Source organism: Lineus longissimus, chromosome 1 (genome assembly GCF_910592395.1).
Source record: "Lineus longissimus chromosome 1, tnLinLong1.2, whole genome shotgun sequence".
Lineage (NCBI taxonomy): Eukaryota > Metazoa > Nemertea > Pilidiophora > Heteronemertea > Lineidae > Lineus > Lineus longissimus.
In genome coordinates, this window is record NC_088308.1 from 9,615,794 (window position 1) to 9,635,545 (window position 19,752).

At 41.0% G+C, this 19,752-nt stretch overlaps 1 protein-coding gene across 3 annotated transcripts; it reads left to right on the plus strand.

Annotated features, from left to right (window-relative positions):
* The first annotated feature begins 658 nt into the window (after positions 1-658).
* Positions 659-19,587, plus strand: LOC135488000 (centrosomal protein of 112 kDa-like). Of its 3 annotated transcripts, XM_064772364.1 has the most exons (21): positions 659-738; positions 2,098-2,303; positions 2,851-2,968; positions 3,490-3,537; positions 4,044-4,219; positions 4,970-5,066; positions 5,278-5,371; positions 5,606-5,965; positions 6,395-6,513; positions 6,786-6,929; positions 7,876-8,030; positions 8,514-8,736; positions 9,725-9,864; positions 10,650-10,893; positions 11,750-11,932; positions 12,334-12,477; positions 13,891-14,040; positions 15,343-15,492; positions 15,668-15,757; positions 16,287-16,441; positions 17,316-19,587. In XM_064772364.1, the coding sequence occupies exons 2-21, from the start codon at positions 2,137-2,139 to the stop codon at positions 17,338-17,340; spliced, it is 2,982 nt and encodes a 993-aa protein (XP_064628434.1). In that variant the 5' UTR covers positions 659-738; positions 2,098-2,136; the 3' UTR covers positions 17,341-19,587. The 3 variants fall into 3 exon arrangements, with proteins under 3 accessions (XP_064628434.1, XP_064628415.1, XP_064628424.1); XM_064772345.1 differs by having other exon boundaries at positions 16,287-19,587; XM_064772354.1 differs by having other exon boundaries at positions 670-702; positions 16,287-19,587.
* Positions 19,588-19,752: the final 165 nt, after the last annotated feature.

Consider the following 19,752-nt stretch of genomic DNA (forward strand, 5'->3'; position numbering starts at 1 on the left):
AATACATTAGTGTTAGTTAGTAGAAATACAATAAAAATCCTTATGGCTTTATCACTGACACTTAATGTCTAATGGCACTGTTTCTGTTTAATACTCGGCAGTCCGTCTGTTGATGTATTACACCGAGGGCCCAGGGGAGAGGGGGAGTACACGCAAGCTACATTGTCTTGTGATTGTCGGGGTTGACATCATTCATCATGGGCTATGGCATGCCATGATGATGGAAGCACGAAAATAAATGGGAACACAAATCTGATACAATAAGCAATGATGGTTTTACTACACAATAAAAGTAAAACCAAAACAGGCAACAGGATAGGACATGTTGGAGCCCATAATAGGCCTACATTTAACTGCAACACAGCACTGCACTGCAGTACAAATGCACTCTAGCACTGCCACTGGCACTGGCCTTCTCGATCAATGACAACAAAGCAGTCGGAGAATGTCGACGGTTTTTTCGATCTATGGAATTTCTACGAATGTTTTAGCTGCCAAAAACAATGCAGTATTGGGTTATGAAGCTTCTGACCTCAGGTTATCTTAATTTGTTATCACGAAAGGCTAAAAAACATGTAATTTGAGTGCCCAATTTCAACTTTTCGCTACCGGAAGCTCGCGCCGGTTTTCCCAAGCTATCAGAAGAACGCATGCGCAAGCGGAAGTTAAATCGGCGCAAAAATAAACAAATTTAAACTGAAGGTCTCGATATATCCTCACAAATAGCTATACAAACAAGTAAATATTGTGTTGTGTAATCTGGACTGTTGCTTAAACTCTCACTACTACAATTATGCATACCTTCATCGGAAATATCTTTTAGAATATTGTAGAAACAGTCCCACTTTGTGGTGTTTTGGTCGACCTCTAGTCAGGTCTTTCCACAGCCCTCAAACATGTTGATGCATGTGCATTTGCAGCATTGTCGCTCTGCAACGATGCACTATAGCCTAGGCCTTATTTGTATGCATGTGATTACGACACAAACTATTGTAGTATGCTTAAAGTGCAGCCACACTACCTTCCATATTTTACCATTAGTACACTTGGGCTACCGATAGTCAAAGTTACAGGCTAATACCTATATTTCGACAAAAAAATTTGCATTTTTTAGCCTTTGACCTTCGACTTGCTTCGTTTTAAAATCAGTTTAAAAGTTTGGGCGGCATTTCAACCATTTGCATATATAGGCTCTAACACCAGGTGGAGGAAGCTACTACTGGCCACAACAAACAAGCAGCAAACAAAAGACCGTATGGTCGCACACCACATTTTCTTTTTTTCGTTGTGCCTTTATTTATCCAACCGGCTGTTGTTGGACACCAAGTCCAAACACGAGGACACTCGTATTTAATATCGATATTCGAAAGTACTTTTTCTCAAACAGAATCGTAGATCCATGGAATAGCCTGCCAGAAAATATAGTAAATGCAGAATCCCCCAACATATTCAAGAATAGGATAGACTTGCACTTCAAATCTGAACTTTACAGCCTGACACCCCAAAGAATCATAAATTTCCGTACCAACCCCGCCATGCCCACGCAAACAGAAACAGTTAATAATAAGAAAAAACTTGCTACAGGCTATTTAGCATGCAGTATCAGTATGTGCGTATGTATGTATGTATGTAGGTTTGTTTTGGATAGCAGTGACTTCCTCCACCAGGTGTAAAAGTGACGATTGACCAGTCAGAGTCACGTACAGCCTTTCATGCCTTTCACCAAGAAGAAAGGCCTTGTATTTGTACCGTGTTCAGAGTGTGCGCATTGTTTTCTTTGGGCTCCGAGTCTGGTGTAGTTCTTTCTTTGTCAAAACAAACCGTCCATTCTCCAACTAAGCCAACTTCCAACAATGCCGTAAGCACTGTGACCCTTGGCTTTGTTCCAGGTGAAACTCATTCGACTATTCAATGCCCAAACGAAATTCGTCAAAGTTGTCAACCAACAGACTGAGAAGGTCACATGATTTTGGGTTTTATTCTGGTTGTGACATGGGGCATTCAGAACAGCACTGACTCAGTGCTGTTCTGTTCTGTTCTATATTTCTGATGTACATCAAGGTACATAATGTCATTGTATGTAAATTGTATTTCCAGGGTCACATAATTTGCTGTCCACTTGTATGAGCAGGAACCATGGACAGTGAAACAACATTGTACATCGCCCTCGATGAGACCTTCGACCAGCATTTGGCAGAGATGAAACCGTTTGTGCTCAAATTGCCTCACAAGACAGAACGACAGAGGTGTGCACTGTGGATAAAGAAGCTTTGTGAACCGCCATCTTCAGGAATTACAGGAAGGTACAAGTTGTTTGAAAAGTTCTTTCATCTTACATTACATTAGTGTTTTTCAGATAGATCTGGCCAAAGGTACTCTGCTGACCTCTTCTCACAAGACTGTAATAATGTGATCACAAATAGTCTTTTTAATTACACAGCGGTGGGCAGCCAGTGTCATAGTTGACCGACTTAGTTGACACCGTGAAATCTGAGCATTTTTCAGGCCTAAGGATAATCAAGTGTTGTGCAACACCACTATCTTTTGGTAAATGTGATCTGGTCATATTCCTGAGTTTATAAATCGAGTACATTTGGCCAGAACGATATGTAAAACACTTTACGTTACGGTGTCGTTCAGGAAGTTTGGTTGTCGATGAATCTTTTTATCACCTGTAGTGTATGACACCGGTAGACAGCCGAGACGCTCATGGTGGTTTGGACCAAGAGTGTAGTAAGTACAGTACATGTACTTCTAGTCTAAGACATTTTGAGCTAAGCTTGTTTATTTGAAATGTTATTTTCCTTGCATGAAAACTTCAAGCTAATGTTTCTGTGAATTCTTTTTCAGAAAGAATCGCAATATGTATGCTGAACTTATGTTACACATGCTGAAGCGTGGTGCTCTGGAGGGGCCATTCACTTCACGACCTGAGGAAGGTCCACTGCAGACGTTACCTGCTTACATGGTGAGATTGTAAATTTGTTGGATGGTTACTTTTATGTACATTCCTCCTCCACTTAGCTTGTCTTTTAGTTCTACTACCCGAGAGCTAGTGCTGTCATTGCTGATGTACGCGTATGTATCATGTATGAATAGATTAAAAAACTCTTTTAAAATTATCTAGAGTCAAATGCCATGCAGTGAGCTGTCGGGAGTGGCACAGTGGAAACATCCGTGCCTGTCACCTCTGAGGTCCCGGGTTCAATACCCGGTCAGTCCCGGTATACTCATGTGATAGAGAGGGCAACTCTCTTCGACATCCTATGTTTCTTCCAGGTTCTCCGGTTTCGTCCTACATACATTACAATCGCTTAGAATAGAGCTATAATAATGTCCTACTTGATGTTAGCTCGATGGCGTCCTTGGGGAAGAGTCCCTGAGAAGTTTATTGGCCAAAAATGGTTTGCACTCTATATATATGGGATTTGCTGGACTCTGGTCACAAATGATGCCGCTGGACTAATTACAATCCCATTTATTTTCCAGTCCATTTATTTTGATGACAAATCAAAGGATGCAACAGCAAAAGAGGAGGTAAGTTTGTTTGAAAGGAGCAATCCCAACAAGGGTGTCGGCCAAAAAGGTTTTGAAAACCCCACTTTGGACAATCGATATCCTTTCCTCCAGGCACTCCAGACCAAATGCATGTTTGGAGTTGTCTTGTATACAATTCCTGAATTCTGAGTCTCTTGATTGTGCAACTAGGAAAAGCATTCCTTGTTTTAAAGGCACAGTTAAGTTCTCATTTTAGAACGTGTGCTTAACGGATCTTGGGGGGGGGGGGGACACAAGAGTTAAAGTAATTCATTAAGGCCCCTGTCCGATAGGCTGCAATAAGTGAAAATTTTTACATCTGCCATGTCTTCTGTAACTAAATTAATTCTCATACAACATGAAGTTGCAGTCATCTTGCCCGACCTTTCGTTTCATATCAATCCGGAGTAATGCTTTTGCAATTGTGTCATTTCAACTTACGATATCAGAAAATGCAACTTAATGCACTGCAATATTGTCACTCAGTGAGCTTGGTATATTTCCAGGATAAGAATGTGCCAGACTGGGTTAGTGAGCTGGGAGCATCTCAACTGTCTACCGGTGCCGATGGTGGTGGTGGTGGTTTAGGCGGTGATGCTGAACTTGCTGCTGCGCTCAAGATAGCCTCGTCGTCATCTGATAAAGAATATCATGGCAAGATGGAATCTCCAAGGCAAATGAGGTTAGTTCTGTTCCAGTGCTGCTTACAAAGTCCGATTTTGTCATGATTTCAAACATCTTCTCAGCTTACTCGGGAATTTTCGCACTCCATGCGCCGCACTGCCATCTTCTTGCTTCTCATAGAAATAGTCACAAGTTGAGGCAATGCAGTAGACCCTCACTATTAAGGACACCCTCGGGACCGACAAGTGCTGTCCTCAAAAGAGAGGTGTCCTGTTTAGAGTGGTCAAATTGAATGAAACAACCAGTTTGGGACCAAAACTAGTGAACAAGTGTCCTTAACAGATGGGTTGTTCTCAATAGAAAGGTGCTCGCTATAGGTTCCTTTAAGTTCCACTGTAGTTAGAGTGATAGACGACAAGAGGCATTGTGGTTGTGGTGTCAGGGATATTCTAATTTACAAGGGCACATAATGCTTCCATTGAAATCTCGAGTAGAAAGACAATGTGACATGTAAGCTTATATACTGTGTAGAAGCTATTTTAGCCGATTTTCGTGTGTCTGTTTCAGTATCACATAGGCCTATTGCATGTAATATAGGCCTTTTGTACAGGCGTCCCTCAACTAGCTAAATAAAGTCGACACCGTTTTTTAATGCCTTATGCCTGTGACATGTTCTTTATTCCGACATGATGACATTTGGTCAACATGAAGAACATTGTCTCATATGGAACACTGTAGACAAGTAAAGCTCTCCTTGGTATCATTCTCTTGTTCTTGACATTAACAATAATGAGGATTCCAATTTCAGGAGAAGCAATTCCACTGGCAGGGTATCGGGGAGAGGCAGAAGCCCAAGCCCACCACATGCTAGATCATTTAGTGAGAGAGACCGAATGTTTTCCAGGGTAAGTGAAGTCTCCACTCGGAAACAATGTCACAAGATCACTGATTTGCTAGTGTGTCTAACCAGCACGTGATGGTCAGTTGAGACAACAGCATTAGACTGATGGAAATTCCAAACAGGCCATGGAAACTTGATTGAATATTTGTAGCTTGTGTTCAGTTATTGAAAAGCCTCAGTTGATTGACGTTAAAAAGTTACATATTGTATTTCAGGATGAATTGGGTGAAGTTCATGGTGCTAGAGCCAGGAGGCCGCGCACTGCTTTCAACTTGTCATCAGATGATGAGGATACCGCACCAACTTCAGGTAAATGAATTTGATTTTAGCCCGTCAGAAAAATATCAAACACCGCAACGTTTTGTGGAGTGTTATGCAGTGTTATCAGTGTTTTGTGAACCTTGAACCTAAACTCGGTGAAAAAGATTCCAAAATTGAAAAAGGTTTCTTGATACTATTTGAACTATAGTTCGAGAATGTTTTCAAAGTGCATGCCTCAAAATTTGTATCAAAAGACCTCAATGTCCCTCATTTCACTCCTAGGGATTTATAAAAGACGTCCTGCTTCAAGATCGCCCCCAAGAGCAAAATCAGGTGATCCCGACTACACCAGTGGGCGCCATCTATCCACCAGTGCCCGTAACTTGTCCACCAGCACGTCATCCCTGCGATCATTCAGAGACGAGACAAGCTTAGTTAGAATCCACGAGAAGGAATTGGACATGAAGACAAAGATGATGGAAGCAAAGTTCCATGAGGAGAAGTTGAAGATACAGCAGAAACATGACATTGCGGTGCAGAAGATTCTTGATCGCAAGAATACGGAGATTGAAGACGTCAAGTCGCACTATAGAACTAAAGTGAAAGACCAAGAGGAGGCGATTGGGAAACTGGAGAGAAAATGTAAGTTTGGGGTTCCGCCTGATCTGTCAAAACGTTATCTGTGTCTACGTTGGCCACCCCAGCTTATCAGTAATCCCACTGTCTGTGTACCTAATCTGTGTCCACATTGGCCAGCCCAGCTAATCAGTAGTCCCACAGTCTGTCCAACACCTTAAAAAGTGGATGACTTGTCCGCACTCCCGATTTGGCATGTTCTCTGACAATGGGGACACTGATTTAGAGATGGCCTTCATTCAGTGACAGAGAGGTGGGAGAGCCTGAGAAAGGGATGTACTGATGACACTGACAGTAGCATATACATGTACTTCATGACATTAGACTTTGAGTAGAAATGCGACCTATCCAGATGTACATGTACATTGTATGTGTAGGCTTTGTTTAGTGTTCCTTTTTATGAAATTGTGCTTTTTCTGTGTCAATATATTACAGTACAAGCTCTTTCCAAGGAACACATGACTATGAAGGAAAGCAAAGATAAACATATATCAGAACTGAAAGATCTAGTTGAGGAAACCAGCAGATCTAAACAGAAGGAGTTTGATAGAAAGGTGAGAGCAGAAATTCAGTGTTCAATTCAGCCTGTCCAAGGAGTAGTTATTCCTAACAAAAAAATGTGAGTGAGATTAAATGGGAAAGGTAATGCCAATTGGGACTTTTATGCCATTAGGGATAGGGCTAACATAATTTTCCTACCTTTAAACAACTGGGCCCAGACAGTAACGATGACTATCCATCTGCCATGATCCAACAGTCTAATGAGAACACTACAAGTTCACTTGTGCTTAATTATGTCTCATCTTATGAATTATTTGTCATCCAGTTCAATGATGTTGTGACAGAATTCGAGAGAGAGAAGTTTGATATGCAGAAAGTCCACACGAAGAACATTCAGGAACTTCTTGATGATACTAACACTCGTCTGCAGAAGATGGAGGAAGAATATTCAAGACAAGCATCAGAAATGGTGAGATAGGCATTGGTTATTTTGAACTAAAAGTCACATCTCCAGAGTTGTGCCTGGTAATCTAATTGCGAGATTATAAAGCTCAGCATGTGGGTCACCCTGTATGGCATCAAGTCACTCATCAGTTGAAGATAATGACATTTTAGGAGGCTTTGTTTTAATACCTGGTGGACGTTGTCTGCAGTTGTGAACATGAAACCTGTTAGTGTTGAAATGTGTGCTTAGATAAAATCGTGTTACCTGTGAAAATAAGTTATTTACTCTACAGGGTGTCCCAGAATTATTTCCCCTCACACACTGGATACACAATAGGAGTCTATTGCCCAAAGGAAAAGAATTCTGGGCCACCCTGTACATGTTAGGAAGTTTAGATTAACCTACACCGAACATTACTTAAGTTTACAGGAGTTTATGACCTACCCAGGGGCCACAAAATAGGGTTAAAAAAATTGGAGAAATGCCACAAACGTTCTTGGAGAGGGGGGGGGGGGGTTATATTCATAGACTCGAGCAGATTAAAGCGAATTTTTCATGACAAGTACATTGCCCTTCCCACATCTCAGTAGATATCAAAGCATCATCAAGTCATACGCAAGTTATTGAATGGAACCCTATTGCGAACCCTATTGTCCACATGTTCAGCAGCCCTAATCTAGCTAACTGATCTGCGCCAGACTTATGAATAGGAAATGAGACGGTTCATTTTCACCAGCCGAGAAAATGTAAAAGGTAGGCTAAATCGCTGGTGTGCGAAATCCGCTTTAAGATTAGTGTTGTGTGGTGTTTGAACCATGTAACCTGTAAAAATGGAATTTGGACATCAGTTGATTCTTTTGTGGGTAGATTTTCTTTCAACGTGTCTGCTATTAAAGATTTCTGTGGAAAATTATTCTTATGATACCTACCGTATACCATTGTAATCGTATTATTACCACCACTCTCACAGAATGTCATCATAAAAGAACTTGAGACTCGGGTTCAGCAGCTCACAGCAGATGCTGAACAAACCACGCACGCCAAGTGCCAGTTGGAGGGTGATAAGATCGACATGGAGAACAGAGTTGAGAGATTGTCTGCTGACTATGAGGACCTCCATGCCAGGTGAATTGGGGTTTCGTCTAATCCTCGGTGCACAGGCCGCAACTTTTCTTGCAGGACACCTGCAATTTTTGGTACAGCTGCCAGTACTGTATAAAACTGTTAACTGTGAAATGTTCACAGATCTAGAAGTTGGAGGTTGACTAAATTGTTAGCCACCAAAATTTGATGGTTCAAAATGCATTTAAAATACAGTTGAAAGTTTTGCACTTTTTAACAACGTGTTTGTCGGTACATTTGCAAAAGTCGCAAATGTTTCACTGGTTATTGTAGCTGCAACAAATGTTTTAGGGCGTGCGCACACCTGCAGATTTTGACGCACAATGTAACTTGAGGTAACCTTAGCTGCAATTTTTGTTGCAGATTACAAAGATTTTTCACTGTGCACTTTTTGTTTTGGGACGCTTGCCTCAAAAGTTATTCAACAAAAAAAAATTTCCAATGAAAGGAAACATGCATGACTTGTCACATTTCCTTTGTTCCTAGGCATTCCATCCTTGATAAGGAGCACAACCAAGCCGTCGAGAACTACGAACAAGAACTCCGGGCGTTGAAAAACAAAAACGACGCCATGACAGAATTTACGAAACAAGAAGCTGCACTAGCTGCAGCGAAGTCTGCGGATACCATTGCAGATCTTGAACATCATGTCAATCAGCTCAAGAAGTCCATGGAGGAAGTGGATACCCAGAGACAGAGACAGATTAGGGTAAGAAAAGAGTTGACTGGCTGAATTTTCCTTTAAAGCTTGAAGTGGCTGCTGTGGTCAATGGCTCGGTCTCTTGACTATCTTACTAGCAGTCAGGAGGTGTCCGATTCCAATCCCACAGCCGATATTAGGATCGAGGCAGGTCTCTTTGTCTATTGTGCTACGTGTACTTTACTACACCTAGGTAAAAATGGGCACTGGTCAGAAATGTTCAGGTTGTAGCTGAGCACCTCATCTGAGGCCTACTGAAGTGAATGGCTTCAGGATAGGCCGAGATTAGTGTGAGGTTGGATGAAAACCTATATTGTAGTTGATATCAGACTGTAAACCCAAAACTTTAACCTAAACTGTCAGTGTGAGTCCTGCCATGCTGGTTGCCTGACCACCATGACATCCCGAAACCCCTCACTGACCAAAGCCTGTGATTGCTATTATCTTTCAAGTGATGTAACTTGCAAAACCCCTGAAATTTTCCCTACTCTTTGCCAATGATCCCAAGGGTTGTTTTTTGGTGCATCCACCATAGACAGTACTCAGCCTTTGTTAACCAGTCGAGCAGCTCTGGTGAAAGAATGTCTTCAGCTGGGGGATCAAACCTTAAAGCGTATTTCCTACGACAAGTACAATGCCCTTCCCTCGCCTCAGTGGGTATCAAAGCATCATCAAGTCATACGCAAGTTACTGAACGGAACCCTATTGCGGACCGTATTGTCCACATGTTCAGCAGGCCTAATCTAGCTAACTGATCTGCGCCAGACTTATGAATAGGAATTGAGATGGTTAATTTTCACCGCCCAAGAAAATGTAAAAAGTAGGCTGAATCGTTGGTGTGCGAAATCCCATTTTAAAACAACACTCATTATCGATAGTCTAGTCAGTCAAGCCTAACTGCTAGACCACAGGCTGACCACAGAGTCTGTTGTAGGTACATAGTTGCCAATATTTTCTTTACTGACTGAGATCATAAACCTGATATGTTCCCTTTCAGGAAATGGAGCAAGTGCAGCAGCAGGATAAGATGCACTTGGAACATCTTAATGAGAAGAAGATCAGGAGTCTGGAGAAAGAAATGGACCAGTTGGAACAAGAGTCACAGAAACAGATCAGGAAGCTAGAGAGTACCATCAGGTATGAGGAGAGTTTAAAACTTGTATCCTCAGCCCTACCAATGAGCATGTGTGCCCCACCAAATTTCCCAGCACAATTAACGCAATCATTCTGCCTCAATCATTGTACAACAAAAAGCACATTCTTTTAAAATTTCCAACATTATACACTTGCTGTCTTGTCTGTAGATAGATCTGGTTGAATTGAATGCCATACACCTGTAGAAGACATGAAACACACTCAATATGACTTACAGGACACTTCTCAGAATGACGCATACTGTCCCTGCTTAAATGTAATTGCTCTAGTTTCTAAGTCCAGTAAGATCTTTAAATAGCACACATTTCTAGGTCCGTATTGGGGTAATTTGCGTCCTATTCAAGCTACTGTTGCCATTGACGCTGCTGGTCAATCAAGTGTCGGCCTAAAGAATCTTACTCCCGTCGTGGGCCTTCCAAAATGTACACATACACTGGCTCACTACAGTGGACGTTAGGTGTGCAAAACTAGAGTATATTTTAAGCACATGAACTTGTATGTATTAGGCGCTTACTTGCCAGAAGCCTATGTGCCAGTGATTACAGTAGAACCTCCCTTAGCAGACACCTCTATTAAGGACAACCTTGCTATTAAGGACACTAGTTTTGGTCCCAAATTGGGTGTTTACATTCACTTTGACCTCCCTAATCAGGACACCTCTCTATTAAGGACAGCACTTGTCAGTCCCGAGGGTGTCCTTAATAGAGAGGTTCTACTGTATATGTTTTTCTGTTTCCTATCGCCAAATTCTGTTATGTCTTTTCCAGCGAAAGAAATGATGAAATCCGCCACCTCGAGGATCAGATTAAGATGCAAGCGGAGAAATCTGAACAAGCGTTGGATGATTTCAAGTCGCAGGTTGAGAAGAATTCTAATCGCATGTACGACGAGATGAAACACCAGATGGAAAAGGTGGAGGCCGACCTGAACAAGTCCAAGCAGATGAGGGAGAGGCAGACCAAGGAGTTCAATAAACAGATGGATGAGACAAAAATGAAATATGAAAAAGAGGTAATAGATGTATTCTTTATCCTTCTTTTGCCTTGGAAGAAACACACGGTTACCATCAGCGGTAAGATTCTGTAAGATGCTCTGGTCTGAAATGATAGATGATGCAACATTGATCAGAATGATGATTAATTAGAACGAGGAACACAACACAATTTGCTTTCTCGATCAACTTTTTTTATTGAGTTGAGCTTGCGACACTTCAGGACTATAAAAACCTCCAAAAACAAACTAAAAAATGGACAATTAATGCAGTATTAACAACAAAATGACTGGGGGGATACAGTAGGGAGTATGTACAGGCTTTACAGGATTATACAAAGCAAGAAGTACCAAAATTACAGGTAATTGGCAGTAGTAATAAGTAAAACAGGTGAGACCATTGCTTCTCGATAGATTTTTTGAGCATCAACATTGTTGATATTGTCCTATATTGGGACATTTTGAATCTAATCCAGCGATTTTTTCCTCTCAGATTGTGCTGACTGATTACTGTTTACATTTACATTCCTGTATAATCTCAAGTTTACATTACACATTCCTGTATAATCTCAAGTGTACATTACACATTCCTGTATAATCTCAAGTGTACATTACACATTCCTGTATAATCTCAAGTTTACATTACACATTTGTGTATAATTTCAAGTTTACATTACACATTCCTGTATAATCTCAAGTTTACATTACACATTTGTTTCAATTTCAAGTTTACATTACACATTTGTGTACAATTTCAAGTTTACATTACACATTCCTGTATAATTTCAAGTTTACATTACACATTTCTGTACAATTTCAAGTTTACATTACGCATTCCTGTATAATCTCAAGTTTACATTACACATTATCCTTTCAGCTTGCTGAACAGAAGATGAAATATGAGCAAGACCGTGGCCATACGGTGCACACCCACCACAAGGAGAGAGAGATGATTCACCATGAACACGAACAAGAAATCGAATTACTGAAGGAGAACTTCCACAAGGATCGCCAGGATCTCGAGGAGAGAGCAAGGCAGCATAAGGAGAGGGATGCGAAGGTGAGCTGAATGTTGTCCTTCTCTATAAGCTAACCCTGGCCTCGCCTTTTCTAAACATGTAACTGTAATTTACAAATTGACATTGGCACTGCTTAGTGTTTCTTCTATAGACACAAACAAGAGTGCAGCACCATGGCCACTCTAAAAGTGTTTCGAGCCTTTTTACAGAATAGCAAGTGCATTTTCTATAATAGAAAGACGCTAGCTTGTAGTTCATCTCCCCTCGGATGAAATGCACTGACTGAGCCATGATCCTTCAAGACTTGGCCCATTATAAAATCTGAAAATACCATTTTTTTCCAAAACAAAATGTCAGCCATTACATAAATGGTACATTTCGTCTTCAACCAAAGAGAAGTAACAGTGATTTTTGTTGTACCTTGTGAATATTTTTTTATCAGATTATCAGTGATTTTGAACAGCAAGTGCGCATGTTGAGGGAGGAGGTGGCTAGTTCTAATAACCTGAGGAAACAACAACTCGTTGAACTTGGTCTGTTACGGGAAGAGGAGAAACAGAAGAGTGAACGCGATCACGAATGTCAGGTAGGAATAAGGATATTGACTTGCGATGATTCTCTGTAAAAATAGTGCCATGAATCTGTTTTCTCTTCAAAAACAGCAGCAGTGCCTATGTGAAGTCAGCAAACATCAAAAGTTAAATTAAGTCAAGTACATGTAGATTCACGAGGACGTCTTGCCATCTGTTGATGTCAGATTGCTTTATGTATGGCTGGCCATTCCAGCAGTGGTCCACAGAGGCCACCATTACCATAAGTGTGAGGTCACAAAATTGTCTACATGTACATCATACTTACCTCTGTTGCCATTCCTGCACTGGTCCACAGAGGCCACCATTACCATAAGTGTGAAGTCACAAAATTGTCTACATGTACATCATACCTACCTCTGTTGCCATTCCTGCACTGGTCTACAGAGGCCACCATTACCATAAGTGTGAAGTCACAAAATTGTCTACATGTACATCATACCTACCTCTGTCACCATTCCTGCACTGGTCCACAGAGGCCACCATTACCATAAGTGTGAGGTCACAAAATTGTCTACATGTACATCATACCTACCTCTTTTGCCATTCCTGCACTGGTTACCATAAGTGTGAGGTCACAAAATTGTATACATGTACATCATACCTACCTCTGTTGACATTCCTGCACTGGTCCACAGAGGCCACCATTACCATAGGTGTGAGGTCACAAAATTGTCTACATGTACATCATACCTACCTCTTTTGCCATTCCTGCACTGGTTACCATAAGTGTGAGGTCACAAAATTGTATACATGTACATCATACCTACCTCTGTTACCATTCCTGCACTGGTCCACAGAGGCCACCATTACAATACCATATTAAGTGTAATGTCACAAAATTGTAATTACGTCATACCTACCTCTATTGTTGTAGGTAGTTTTTTTCACAAGTGCCCGACTGCCAGCGACGTTAATCTTTGAATGTACATGATATGACGTCATTTTTGCCAACATAGCTGACATTTTTGTGGTGCTATTCTACGTTTATCCCTTGAATGGCCGATTCAAATGTCCAGTGTATTTCATGTGGCAATATTTCAGCACTTAGATTTTGTCAGCTGTGATTTATCTTGCTGGTTTCTCACAGGTAAAGGGAATCAGAAAATATTTTAAAATGCAATCTACTGACTCTATAAAGCTACATTACACGCCAAAGTTGCAATGTCAGTAGTGAACTATATAATGATAGCTGCTAATCTTTTACAGTTTACAGTACAGTAGAACCTCTCTATTAAGGACACCCACGGGACTGACATTGCTGTCCTTAATAGAGAGGTGTCCTGATTAGAGAAGTCAAATTGAATGGAAACCACCAATTTGGAACCAAAACTAGTCTCCTTAATAGAGAGGTGTCCGCTAAGGGAGGTTCCACTGTATTTCAATTCACTGTTTTCCCTAATCTGTAGATCATGAAGATGAAGTCCCAACTTGAACAGCAACGACTTGACCTACAGAAGATGCACAGTGCAGAGATGGAGAGAACCTTAGAGAAGACAAATTCCAGGCTGAAAGATATCGAACAAGAGTATTCAATGAGGAATCTCAAGGCAGCAGACGTATGTGTCGTTAAACAAATAATATACTGTGTGAACCCCTTGCTCGGCTGACTTGAAATTTTTAGGGGGTGTAGGCCTAGTGTGTCAAAGGGTCCCTATTGTTTTTTGGCGCGTTCCAAAATCCAATATGGCCGCCAGCCGCCATCTTAGATTTACGCATTCCGCTCGTTTACTAGAGAACCAGAGGTCCAACAGTCTTCACAAACTTTTGTGGTGTGATGGTCTATGGTAGGGGAGGTTCCCTATCGATTTTGGGCCCGACCCGAAATCAAAGATGGCCACCAGCCACCATCTTAGATTTTCGCATTCCGCTCGTTAACTGGAGAACCGGAGGTCCAACAGTCTTCAAACTTTTGTGGCGTAATGGTCTATGGTAGGGGAGGTTCCCTATCGATTTTGGGCCCGACCCGAAATCAAAGATGGCCGCCAGTCACCATCTTAGATTTTGACATTCCGCTCGTTAACTGAAGAACCAGAGGTCCAACAGTCTTCAAACTTTTGTGGTGTAATGGTCTATGGTAGGGGCGGTTCCCTATCGATTTTGGGCCAGACCCAAAATCAAAGATGGCCACCAGGTCCCCGACTTGGTGATTTGTATTCTGCCCCGTAAATTAAGAACCGAGTGAGTGACAGACCTGAAACTTATGTGGTGTTATTACCTAGTGTAGGGGAGGTTCCCTATCCATTTTGGGCCCGACAGACCTGAAACTTATGTGGTGTGATGAGGTTGTGTAAGGGAGGTTCCCTGTCGATTTTGGGCCTGACCCTCGAGGTGCGCTTATAGCCACAATTTCATATTTATAGGCTAAATAACGCGCGCAATGAACATATTAACACACCAGAGGTCCACAATGCGACAATCATTTTCGGTCGGATCATTTATTGGAGCAATAACGCTGCTGCACCAATCGCTATACATTTCCTAGTTGGTTGCCTCTAACCTCTTGAATCCCAGGGGTCGGTCATTTTAAAATAACGTTTTTTCCCAACCACCAACAGGTCGCGGTCAGTGATATTTTTATTCCCTTGAGCTGGGACGCTAGTTTATTGCTTGTTTTAGCGTGTTTGATGTACAGTTGGGTCAGTTAGAGCACGCCTGGGTAGATGGCGCCTCGGTACCGAACTTTGGCGGTTGTATGTGGGCGCTATACAAAATCAGACCCAATTTCGCAACCATGTGACCAACCTGGGATCCCGGGATTTTCAAGTTTTGGGATTCAAGAGGTTAAGTTAACTTTGTAGTGGGTTAGGTAAACTGTTGGAAAGAAAATCACTGGTTGAATTAGCTTTTATCGCTTTCAGAGCATGAGTGAGTTACAAACTACGATCGAACAGCTGCGTAATGAGCACAAGAGAGAGCGTGAGAAGGCAGAGCAGCAGTTTATGGAGGCGCTCACCAAGAGTGAGGAAGAGAGACGCAATCTTCGCAGGCAGCAGGCTTCCACGTTTACCGTGAGTGTCACCATGTTGTAATGTCATCTTCAGTGTCAATAAAGAAGTTGTGCCTCATCCCGACGCCTTATCTGAGGTGACTCCATAATCCACAATTCGGACAGCAGCTGACGAGAGTTTTTCAAATAAAAATTCAAGCATTTTAGTTTAAAGTCGATTGATAATCTCTCTTCAGGCTGCTCAACAACAGATGGAAATGACGCAGAACAGAACTCGGGAGCTCGAGTTGAAGACACAACAACTTGAAATGGATCATGAAGAAAAGGTAAAGACTCTTTCACCTGCGTTTGTACAAAGCAATGAGTTTGTGGCAATTCTGATCTGCGACGTGGCACCGATGTGCAACCAGGTTACAACAGTGTCATTCATGCTGAGGCTATGATTAACCACTTAATGCTGTAAGACGTATATATACGCAAAGTCTATCTGAACCACTCTGCCGTAAGGCGTAATACGTCAGCCATCCACAGGATTGTTTCATGTAAAATCCTGTACTAAAACCCCTATTCAAACAATCACGGGAATCTCCAGCTCAAACTGAAACTGAGGAGGCTTCATTCTTCCCAAAAACACCAGCTGGCAGCACTTGATCGATGGCGGCTGCAAAGACAAAAAATGATGTATTCCTGAAATAAATTCCGGCAGAGCGGTAAGGGAAGACAAATTTTATTGCTGCAATAAGTGGTTAATCTGCACTAATTTTGGGCAGTTTTGTCAACATCTTCAAGTTTGCTTGTCAGCAGCAATATTTTTTAACCTCGCTGTAAAATCTACCATGCTGCCCTCTTTTCCAGATCCTGCAAGTGAAACTTCAATACGAACAACGCATCCGCGGCCTCATGCCAGCAGCCATGCAGAGAGAGCTGGAAGATACCATCACTTCTCTGCAAGAACAGGTCACAGCCCTTCAACAACGAGTGGTCATTCTGCAGGAGGACTTGGATATGCAGTACGCACAGCCTGGTATTGGACCTCACTATTCGTCCCCTATCAAAACTGCAAGTTGACTTCATTGGGATTGAAGTTTTGGCTCATTTGTCCCCTATCAAAACTACAAGTTGACTTCATGGGATTGAAGTTTTGGCTCATTTGTCCCCTATCAAAACTACAAGTTGACTTCATTGGGATTGAAGTTTTGGCTCATTTGTCCCCTATCAAAACTACAAGTTGACTTCATTGGGATTGAAGTTTTGGCTCATTTGTCCCCTATCAAAACTGCTAGTTAACTTCATTATTGGGATTTATTTGGCTCATTTGTCCCCTATCAAAACTACAAGTTGACTACATTGGGATTGAATTTTTGGCTCATTTGTCCCCTATCAAAACTGCAAGTTGACTTCATTGGGATTGAAGTTTTGGCTCATTTTTCCCCTATCAAAACTACAAGTTGACTTCATTATTGGGATTGAAGTTTTGGCTCATTTGTCCCCTATCAAAACTGCAAGTCGACTTCATTTGGATTGAAGTTTTGGCTCATTTATCCCCTATCAAAACTGCTAGTTAACTTCATTATTGGGATTGAAGTTTTGGCTCATTTGTCCCCTATCAAAACTGCAAGTTTACTTCATTATTGGGATTGAAGTTTTGGCTCATTTGTCCCCTATCAAAACTGCAAGTTGACTTCATTATTGGGATTGAAGTTTTGGCTCATTTGTCCCCTATCAGAACTGCAAGTTGACTTCACTGGGATTGAAGTTTTGGCTCATTTGTCAGAGATTCTTAAGGTTCCTGCTGTTGATATGCTGAAAGCAGGGTACGTAGGGTCTCTTGTAGTATCTTTCAGCACGTCAATTTACTTCCTGACTGGCAAAATAGTTTTTCAGCATCATTACCTCTCTGTGGATTTGAATCCGAAACAATCCATGACAGATGTTGATAATCATGTCTGTTTACTAGTAAGTAGCATCACACGAGATTTTAGTTTAGTTGTCTTTGAATTAGATATTTTAGACTCTAGTTATTTATTAAACTGGTATGTAGGATTTTAGACCTTAAGGTATCAGTTGTGGTTTCAAGGTATTCAATAGAAATTTATATTACCTAGACTCTTTCTTTTTCATTCTCTTCGTTAGTCAACCAGTTCTCCATAAGACATATTTATGTGTAATCTTCGTTTTCATTCCGTTTTTTGAATAAGGTTCCTACCTTTTACCTGATAACTTATTGGAACTGTGATACGATTATAATTCGTCACCCTCATGAAATAAATGCCCAAGTCCTTTCTTTCCAAATTGATATTTTGGCCTAAGTCAGCTCTTTACCATAAGAGTCACCTGTGGTAAAAGTGCTTAACTGTCTCACCTCCTGGAGTGTAGGAAGGTCACTGGAATAACTGCCAATGTCAAGCTGGGGACTTAGGCAGATTTACCTTAGGCCTAAATCAAACAAATGTGACTGAGGCAGTTTAACATCAACCAACATGGCCACCAGAAACAGCACAATCAAGAAAAGCCTCTCAATTAATGCAGTTATTTCTGTGATTGGAGACAAACTCTCAAGTGGTAAGTTAGAAAATATACTGCAATAACTTTGAAGTGGATGTAAAACCCACAAGCTGGACTCTTTGATATGCCTTGCCCTACATTGTAAGTCATGGCTTTCTTAAATCAAATTGCCTATCCTAAGTCGCATTTGAGTATATGTCAAACTGCCCAGGTCATCTTGACCCGTTATGTAAACACCAGTAAGACATATTATCAATTGCATGTTCATTGTCATGTTTTTACATGTTATTCTCAGTTACATGTAAATGTACATGTAGCTGCAAAAGTTAGGAAATGAATAAGTTTTTTCCATTTTTCCAAAGTGGAAAATGTGACTTGGGCAATTATTTTATGAGGGTGACAATATGGTACTGGTAACCCTGGACATCTACATTTTAAACTCTGTTTTGGATGATAAATAAAGAGAAGGCGTTTTGAGAGTGAGTAACAACACTTTGGAAAAGCACATCACAAGCATATCCTGCTACACAGCCAGGAAAACAGTCCAGTGGTTTTGTCTTTTATTATTTAGATAGAATAAACAAGTGCACATTTTAATGCTGAATGTGTAACAAAGAATATGATCGATGGATTCTTCTCCTTGGGTGTAGAGTGTACAAATTATGTCAAACAGCTTGATGCTCAGTCTGCTAGCTGGCTAGTAGAAATCATAATTCATAGTTTTTAACAATATCGTACAGTGGAACCTCCCTTAGCGGACACCTCTCTATTAAGGAAAACCTCGCTATTAAGGACACTAGTTTTAGTCCCAAATAGGTTGTTTCCATTCAATTTTACCTCTCTGATCAGGACACCTTTCTATTAAGGACTGCACTTGTCAGACTCATGGGTGTCCTCAATAGAGAGGTTGTACTGTACTTGCCGTGAAAACATCAGGCAGCTTGGTTTATGTGCAGTTATCTTCTGTTTTCTGCAAAATTACACACGCCTGTAATGTACCGACAGAGTTACATTTTGTGCTTGTAAATTTTGTGGAACTGGTTAGATCGCAAAGACTGCAAACAAAACACCTGCAAAATGTCCTGTATGTGGGACTGTACTACCGTGAAACATCCCTTGTGGATGGTCTTTGACCTAGATCTCACTTACTGAACCTTTTGAAATGATGACTTGTTAAAAAGCGCAGTAATAGACACTTTGATTTCAGATATAAACCCTAAAAAGGGTTGACCATAAGAAGATGATTTTGGCTAGAACTTGTAAACCTAAAGCAATTAAAACTCCTTCAAAATGAAGTGAATGCCAATTAAAAGAGTCGAAGTCTGTCCTCTGGAAAACACAGAACTGACTCCCACCCCTGAAATGAGCATTCACTTTGTTTTGAAGGAGTTCTAATTGCTTTAGGATTTCATGTTCTTGCCAAAATTGCGATACCTATGGTCAACCCTTTAAACTGTTAAACCATGTAAAATATGAAAATGTATGTTATATCATGGCACAATTTACTTTTTTGTTACTTACAACTTGATTTTATAAATGTTAGATCTCACTTGAATATTTGATATGCGAGGCTGGCACTCCTGATACTTTTTTCACTATCAAGATAGATTTATTGCGAGTGCTCTAACAATGAATGATTGAAAGGATGAAATATATATTGATGTAATAAAATATTCTTGATAAGATATGCCATTCCATCGTCATTTCTTTTGGCTTACTGGACTTTGCGCAACGAAACGAAACGAGCGAAATGGGGGAGCGACCATTATGTTTTACCCCGGTACGTCAAGTTCGATACATGGTGTCAGTCACCAGT